At 33.0% G+C, this 9,304-nt stretch overlaps 1 protein-coding gene across 1 annotated transcript; it reads right to left on the bottom strand.

Annotated features, from left to right (window-relative positions):
• Positions 1-792: 792 nt before the first annotated feature.
• On the bottom strand, positions 793-1,695 carry LOC105744016 (vomeronasal type-1 receptor 2-like). The gene has a single exon (XM_012517711.2). The coding sequence runs from the start codon at positions 1,693-1,695 to the stop codon at positions 793-795; it is 903 nt and encodes a 300-aa protein (XP_012373165.2).
• Positions 1,696-9,304: the final 7,609 nt, after the last annotated feature.

Here is a 9,304-nt window from a genome sequence, read left to right as displayed (position 1 = left end):
ATTAAATAAAGTGGCAAATCATATTGAATTGGCACAGTGCAATAACATTGCTATTCTCTTACTGGTTTATCATGAAAATTTTTTGTAAAATAAAAGGTAACAAGTATGTATGTATTAATATTTATTATGTCATAACATAAATAAATAAATATATATATATATCATACATTAGTTAAGATAGTTATGCTACTAATTTCTCTTAGTTATTTGAAAAGAAAGGTTTGTGCTAATATTGTTTGGACAATTAAATACTGATATGTTTTGCTCTGAGTAACGAATTTAAACATGACAGTGAATTAACCCTTATTTCCCTTCCCATTATCTTGTTTCCAAATTTTGCTTTTGTCCTTAAAATAAAAATTTCAACTTTTCTACATTTTTACTTTTATTTTTAATATTTATTTATTTGTTTATTTATTTATTCATATATTTAGTTCAGGGTATAACTGTGCAGCTTGGACTCAGTGGTCCTTCTGTTTTCAGCCTCTGAATCAATGGGATTAAAGTCATGCAGCAACACTTTCAGACTCCATTGAAGGCTCAGCATACCCAGGGGTGGGGCCATTGCAACATGGGGTACTGGGGATAGAACCTTAGTCCCAGTGCCTATCTAAGCACGTTTTTGGTCAGAGACCCTAACTTTTCTAAGAAAAATAACTCTAGTTATTTTCTTTAAACCCACCCGTGCAGTAACACTGGCTCTTAATTTTGTTTTTGGCTTTGTGATGCATGAGTACATGCAGTAATAAGGGAATGAAAAGGGACGCATTCATATGTCATGGAGATGAATGTTCACTTCTTCCATGTGAACCTGCATACACACTCTTTATTAGTCATGAGAATGAAGGGACTAACAGTAGGGAAACAAGCGTTGGTTAAGAAAGAAGCTTTAACCAGCCACCAAGCACTTTTGTCATAAACAGAGAACCAAACGTGTGTGATGGAAGACAGGGTATACGAGGATACAAAGGCACAAACCAGAAAAATTATGCTTTGAGAAGCTCTGGTCTCAGGCGAACATCTTGATGAGATTCTGTGTCTGTGAATATGTTGTGTTTGCTGCTTGTGCCTGTACAGAATCAAAACCATGGAGCCACTGCTCCAGATCATAAGTTCCAAACACAAAATGTCATGTGATAAAGAAAGTGCTGTGAAAATGGAGTTTTGGGCTTTGCTAGAAATTTTAGCTGAACAATATTGATAATCTATAATGTTTGTCATGTTTCTTCTTCTCCATCTGCCACTCACAAGCATAGGAACTCTGAAGTTTAACAACATGTGGAGGAACCACAAAAGGTTAGTACAATGCCCAATGTACTTTAAGGCTTTCACTTTCACTTCTGTCCACTTGGATGTTATGGGCCTGATGGTGATGGCCTGGACCATACTGAGTAAGCAGGTCGTGCTGAAAGACACACCCTTACCCACCATTAGAACATAGAAAACCAATTTACATCCTACATTATTAAGGAAGTCTTCCACTCCAAGTGCTGTCATAGTCTCTGGGATTCCTCTGGAGAGAAGGACCAAAAGGTTGGCCAAAGTTAAGTGTCTGAGAATTATATCTGTAGACCTGGACCTGCTGTCACTGAAGTACAGGAATGCAGAATGACACAAAAATGAAAAATTACCCAAGCATCCTATGACAATTGGCAAAGGAAGGAGAATTGCAAATTTCAGATCCACCGATGTCATTATTTATGTGTGCAGGATTTCTATAAAGATTTAAGAACATAGGCCTCTATGAAAAAATAAATTCATTAGAAAATATTTAGATAGCATGGTTTAAAAATTAAGAACATTTATGTTTCATTAAATTTTATTTCTAATATATAGATTTAAAAGTTTGTAACTCTTAAATGCTTCTTTTCAATGTATCATTTTAAATACATGGATGGTTGTAATTTCTGCGTTATAGACATTAGTATCATTAGGGATTACCGCATGATGGGTAAGGCTTAATTTTTTAAGGCAAGATCATGTTTAGTAGAGAGAAGTTTACATGACACATCTAAATATGAACATGATATTATTACCCAGCTGTCCAGAAGGATTTGGGACTACCATTCTAATTTTTGTTCTGAGTTATTACAGAGTCAGATTGTTGAATCCATATATAACAGGTCATACTTGAAATATTTTACAGGAATGTTCACTTGTGATGATTGAGATTCTGTGTGTGTGTGTGTGTGTGTGTGTGTGTGTGTGTGTGTGTATGTCATTTATATTATAGAAACATTCCTAGAACATATGTGCGCATGTTTAAAATTAATGGTGGCTTAATAAGTCTCTCACAACATGTTTAGGCTTAATAATCATAGATTAAAATTATGGTAGCACAGAACTTTGCCAGTATCATTTAATAGAGAAGTTATATATGTGATTGGCTTTATTTTCTGAGGTAATACTGGATATATGAAATTTAAGGCATAGAAATTGAATTAAAATTCATGGGACACCTTATTTTTTCTATTTAGAAAACTATAGTATCAAACTATATTTGGAGAGTGATTTCAAAATATATCAGCTACATCCAATAGAATTGTGAGTTTTCACAGCACTCTTATGATGATGGCCAAGGGTGACATGGAGCCACAAAATGGCAATAAGATTTTAATGCTGAAAAATATGACAATACATTCATGAATCAGAAGCAACCTGGACTCTGGATTCTGGGTCGTTTAAATCATTGAAGTAATAACTTAACATTTTTATGGAAATGACGTTTCTAAATGAGAAAATTTTTCTGAAATGATTACTACAATACAAATATTTTCACAGAGATTTACACATCATCTCCATTCGTTACCTCAACCTCGGTGAGAGAAAAATTCTTATTAAACAAATACTGCCATTGGAAAAATTTGATTTTAAAGAAAAATGCTTGCTGAACATTATCCAACATTCTCACTGCCACAAAGAAGAACTTTGACTGAAGCAAGAATGCAGGTGAAATAAGTTTGTCTGATTTCTACACGGCAGGTTTAAAGCATACTGATCTTTTGTTCAATAACATAAGAATGCTGTAATTGAGGGGACATTACTATTAGAAACACTGTCACAACATGTCTTGCTGGATATATGAAGGCACAAGGGAAGCAGTTAGAGACAAGTGAGGGTCTCAGACCTCGAATCTTTGGTCACGGCTCTCCCTGGTCTTCAAGGATCATCTCTTTCCGTTTCTTTGCTACCTGAAAATAATTACTTTTCTACACATAAAAATCACAACTAAGTACAGATGCTATATCTCCTCATTTTCTCACAACCGCTATTTCACAAAGTAAAACAAAAGTAAAGAAAATGCTTACCCAAAACCTACCAGCTCATTGATCAGCTGTCTTTGAAGATAGCCAAGAAACAGCCTATTTGGAGGGAGGAAGGTTGCCAGACCCCAATATATGTATCAGAGTTATAGGATTCCAGCTCCCCTTGGAATGAAATTAAAACTTCACCTGTAATTTTTGTGATGGTACATTTTCAGACACTCAAGGTCATTGTAGCAAACAATTAAATACACAAACAAGTTCTTTCTAGACCTCAATTCCCAGAATCCATTAGAAGTTTCTGTGGGTATTTCTACGCAGAGGTAGTTTGAATGCTTTGAACAATATTTCTCCAACAGCTGAAAACATTATCTGCAAGAGAACAAAACTCAGGTCTGTGTATTTACCCAATTATAATGGATAATTATTCATACATACGTGTCTACTTGCATGTAGATATTGTTCTAAGAATATATATATATATATATATATATATATATATATATTACATTATGTTTTTTGTTGAGAATATTTAAATGTGATCTTTCCCATTTTCCCATGTATGATTTTCTGGTGACTATAACTAATATGCTTTAAATTATATCCCTTCAATTATTATCTGCCATATGATGAATATCAGCCTAGCTCATGCAGGGTCCTAGACACTGTTGCTTTTCAGAATGTAACAGATTTGTATATTTCTGTGTGACTTGATTTATCTTAGCATAAAATTTTCACAGTGTAATAACTTTATTCATAATATATTGTCTTCAATTATTAACAAGTAGTACCATAATGTACCTGTATATAATATTTCCTTTGTTCATTCATGATCTGTTAGGTAATTTATCAAAGTCATTATGAACCATGCTACAAGAATGATGGGGTTGTATCACTTCACCATACTGATTTAAATTCATTTAGGTATATACTCAGCAGGCTTGATTGCCTTTATAATAGTTCATTCAAAAATAGCCTTCCTATTTTCTACAATGGGAAAAATGATCTACAGTCCATCAGTAGTTTCTGATATTTCCCATTTTGCTACATCTCATTCAACACTTGAAGTCTTCTGTGCTTGTTCTCAAGTGACACATTCACGTAGGATGTGATATCTCAGTGTACTTATGCTTTGCATTTCTTAATGATGTACAGTTTTTAGCATGTTTCCATAGAAACATTTGACCATTTGTTTTCTCTGAGAATGTCTGTTCAGTTCTTGGTCAACTGCTAATTTGAGTTTTCAATAAAATACTATTTATATTTTCTTTTACTTTTTGGATTTTGATTCTCTATTTATACCTGATTGCAGTATTTGACTCACCTTGTGAGATAAAAAAGTTACATTTCTTTTTATATAGGTCTTGCTTAATCTTGATCTTATCCATCCAGGAGCAAAGTATAAACATGAGGTATAAAAAGTAAAGCCATATTAATATGCTGAGCTGTAAAGGGCTCAAGCCATCAACTTTTGACATTGCCAGTCCTACAGATAACCCACCACTGTTATGGACTACCGAAGTATATTGGATTATTTTTGCTGAATTCACGCACATACAATATTTAAATGGCAATGGAACACCCATCTCTGACAAAACTAAACAAAAAGGGGATATAAATGAAGGACCGTTTTGTATCTGTATATGCAAGATAGAATAAATATACAGCTACTTTCTCTTAATTAAATGAGAAAAAAGATTTGCACTGATAGTGTTTGGACAGGTTATCATGTCTTCATCTTGTACTATGAATAACTACTATAAAGACTACAATACATAACGTATTACTTATGGTAACTGTCCTGCTAGCCTGTTTTGAAACTAATTTCTATTTGTCCCTAAATAAAATCAATAAAAAATAAATTATTGCTTTATTTCTCGGGAGTAGTCAGTGCATACAAATTTCTTAAAATGATCCGTTTAATAAACACAAACAAATTATCATAAGAGAATTATTCAATCAATAGGGGATAAAGCCATGAGTATAAAACAATCATCAACATGTTTTCAGCAAAGAACAATAAAAGATCTATCTTGCAACCCAGATTGTGAGACATATTTAGACTTGAGTGATAAAATTCCCAATTAAAATACAATATAGGAACACTGTTATTCAATAATGAAAGATAAATGATCAGATAATAGATGATAAGGGATACTGTGAGTTTCAATCTCTAATTAAGAAAATCGATATTAAGGTTTTTAAAAACTGTATCTACAATGCATATCTTACTGTATTGTACTGACAATATAAATCTATAAAGACCCTTGACAAATTTTCAGTAGACATGACTTTGTAGAAAACTTTATGAATAATAATTATACCTACTGACTTTGCCTCTTTAGAATTGAACTTACTTAGTTATTTATATTTAGAACCTCCTTTAACAAGAGAAGAAGAAACATAATCCAAGATTTAAGAAGGATAGGAAATGGAGAGACTGTGTAATGAACTTTTACTGTCCTAAGTTAGTTCTTTGTAATTAAGAATGTTCACAATATTCTTGAATGTTGTGAATGAAACCATTTAATTTTCTACTTATTTATCTTTCACTTGATGACTGGACTTCACTAGGTAAACGTAAAGATCATTAAGGATTCTATGAAATATGGTTGACCAAAACTCACGTGTGTTATCAGAAATGAAGTTGGCTTCACATATTTTGAAAGACAAAAGGAAAAATAGTTACATGAGGACATTTTAAATAATGGTATTTTGCAAGATATACACAAATTTTTGTAAATGTATTAAAATGTCTGTGGAACAATAATTGTTACATTTGGAAGTTCCAGCTATATGAAATTTATGATACATTATTTTATCAATATAAAATTTCAGGAGCAAGTCTCTGGGTTCCCTCCTGTCCATTCAGAAGCTTTGTTTCAGTAATATTTTTCCTTGGCATAGACTATGCTGTTCCTATAATTCATTCCTCAAGTTTATTTTATTTTTATTACTTTTTTCAAATATTTACTTTAAAGAGAGTATAGTAACAATTGATATGACCTTAGAACCAGTATGTATTTAGAAGACCAAAATGATAGATATTTCAAGGATGGTTTTACTATTACACATTGCTATCCTGAGTGTAGTTGCTTAGTTCACAGATATCAGCATGTATAGTTAGTCAGGGTGAGAATTCTACCTATTAACTGTTATATTCAATAACCTGATAGTATTTTACATTCCTCAATTTTAGAGAAAATAAATTTGTTGTTTTGAACATCTGTCAGGTTGAGTGGTTCATTCCTCTATATAATCTGAAGATTTTACAATGAAATAATTGAGTGGAGGTAAGAATTTAATTTTGTTTCATGGATCCTAGATTGTGACTTGCTTAAGTAATCAAAATGTTAGAAACAAAATATTTATGACGTCCTGTCATTGCCCATTGCTTATGAATTGTCATGCGTTATATAAATTTAAGGTGAAAACTTGAGAAGTTGTTGGTAAAGTTATAATGCTTATTTAATGATTTAATGAGACAATTTATTTTGGTTTTCTATATGTTTCATTTGGCCCTTGTTGTTGAACTGCTAGTGTTCCTTGTTTTACCTGTTTGAATTACTGGACTGCAGTGGCTTATTATCTTAGACAGCAGTGCTAGGAAAATTAGCATTAGAGCACCCTCTAATGGGCTTTGATATAAAATGCTATAAAAGTATTAACTTCATCAAAATCTATCTTCTACTTCCAAAATGTGCACAGCCATGTGAGAAAACATGGAACACCTTCCCCCCATTAAAGAAGGCTATTTCAGTGGCCATTTTCAAAATTTGGAGGGCATGTTTCATTGACAGATTGGTTGATCCTCCTGTGCCTTCTAGAGGAATGTCAAACCTGTTCTGGTTCAGTTTCCTTTCATGTGTAGCATTCCAGTGATGAGGAAACAATCGTAGCTCTTGAGATTCTCCATTCTTACCTTAACGGGAGGCTGAGCAAGACAACTCAAGTTTTAATTTTCTCTATAATTCATCATGAGCATGAGAGAAGGCATAGTTTCTCTGACCTTTCTTCTAATGCTTTCCAGCAATGTTGAAATTTCCATTTTTGAAGGGCATGTAAGACTAAGAAAGAGCATACATACTCTTCCAAAGAACAAATGCTATTGTTTATTACAAATTTTGGACTCATTTTTTCAAACATTACTGTCACAGATGGGATGAATTGTAACTTATGATTAAAAGTGTCCTGCAGGCTTAAGTTCACCAGTTTCTTGGGAATATTAACTTGTGCACCAGATTGAGGGTGGATAGGCTGTTCAAATTGGATTTTCTGCTCAATCTCTCTCTGCGTAGGATCCAACTTCCTTGGAGTGGAATCTACAAAAGGTGTGCCATGAGGGTGTAAAGAGAAAAAAAAAGAACTTATTTACTTATTTATTTTATCTTTATTATTATTTTTTTGAGAAAGAAACAGAAATGAGACAATTTTTTTTCAAAACTGATTAGTAGGACATTTTCAATAATTAATACATTGCATATTGTTGTCTTGTAGCAGTTATTCATAGTACAAGATACAAACACTATATGTTGTCTAAACACTATTAGTTCAAAACTCCTCTCATTAACTAAGAGAAAGTAGCTGTGTATCTATATGCTAACAATTTTGTATACATAGATATATAGGTAGGTAGATAGATAGAGATACAGATATAGATGTAGATATGGAAGATATATTTTTTACTACAAAATGGTCTTTCATTTATATCTCGCTTTTTGTTTAGTTTTGGCAGAGATGGTAATTCCATTGCCATTCTAATATTGTAGGTTTATGAATTCAGCAAAGTAATCCAAAATAGTCCAGTATTCCATAATAGTAGTGTGTTATCCGCAGGACTGGCAATGTCAGAAGTTGTTGAATGGAACCTTTTACAGCTCAGCATATTAGTATGGCTTTATATTTTATACTTTTCTGGTGAATGGTTAAGGCCAAGATAAAGCAAGACCTAGATACAACAGTTACCTTTTTTGTTATAATCAAATTGAATTTAAAAGGGACATTCAAATTTTTTTGCATTTCACACATGGGGGATCAAAGAAATTGCATTTTTTTGTAATACATTCTTAAACACTAGAAGACATTCAACCCTTATGTGTTAAAGGTTTATTTTTATATTTTTCTACACACATGCACATGTCCTACATATACCTAAACCCTAAATGAAATGCAGAGGGAAGAATATAATTATTTTGCTATTTTACAACTAGGATTATACTGTACAAATGAGGCAACATGGTCAGAATTACCATATGTTCAAATTTTCCATCACTAAGAACTGATTCTTATTCATGCTCAGCATATAATTATAATTCGTACGAGACTACTCATATTCATATGTGTCTTTTTCCAAAATTATATCTAAACACATATTAATTATGCAACCAGCCCCAGATCTTTTTTTCAATTATGAGAGATAACTTTTCTTGCAGATAGATCACTTGATACTTTAGTAAGACCAGTTTCTTAGAATTCCATAATCTAGACTAGGAGTAAGCTGAAGAGAGAAAGATGCTGCCTCTATTGCAGCTTTAAAAATGCATATCATAAGTCTGATATTGGGGACTCTGAGAATTGTTCAATGACTATTAACTTCACCAGCTACCCCTTCCAAAATCCAGAGCACTGAAAGAGGCAGATACACCGTGCCCCGACAGCAAAGCCAGACGTTGGAAGTGAGGCTGCATGCTGTAGCAAAAGATTCAAAACTAAGTCTCAATTTCTCATTTGATCTAGAAAAACTGAAGGACCCAAGATCTCTCAGTCTCCTCTTCTTGGCCATACTGTTATGGCCCCTGTCACTTCTACAGAGGATCCCTGAATAATAATGACAGATACAAAGAAATTCAACGTATTGGTGGGCATTGTCATATGTCTCTTTGCCCTTCTTTTTAAACATGGCCTTGCTTCCAGCCATCAAACTTCAATAAAGAACAGTTACCAGATAAAAGATAACTTGTATAAGCCAAAATTTGGATAAGTTTCTCTATCACTATCTCAGTTTCGCCTATAGTCTGATCCTAGGGAGAGATATGTTATAA

This window comes from Octodon degus, unplaced genomic scaffold (assembly GCF_000260255.1).
Source record: "Octodon degus isolate 3935 unplaced genomic scaffold, OctDeg1.0 scaffold00206, whole genome shotgun sequence".
Taxonomy (NCBI): domain Eukaryota; kingdom Metazoa; phylum Chordata; class Mammalia; order Rodentia; family Octodontidae; genus Octodon; species Octodon degus.
This window is presented reverse-complemented; position numbering and strand designations above follow the sequence as displayed.

Excerpts from the sequence above, each read along its gene's own strand:
- LOC105744016 (XM_012517711.2), bottom strand. The coding sequence starts at position 1,695 with ATGACATCGGTGGATCTGAAATTTGCAATTCTCCTTCCTTTGCCAATT.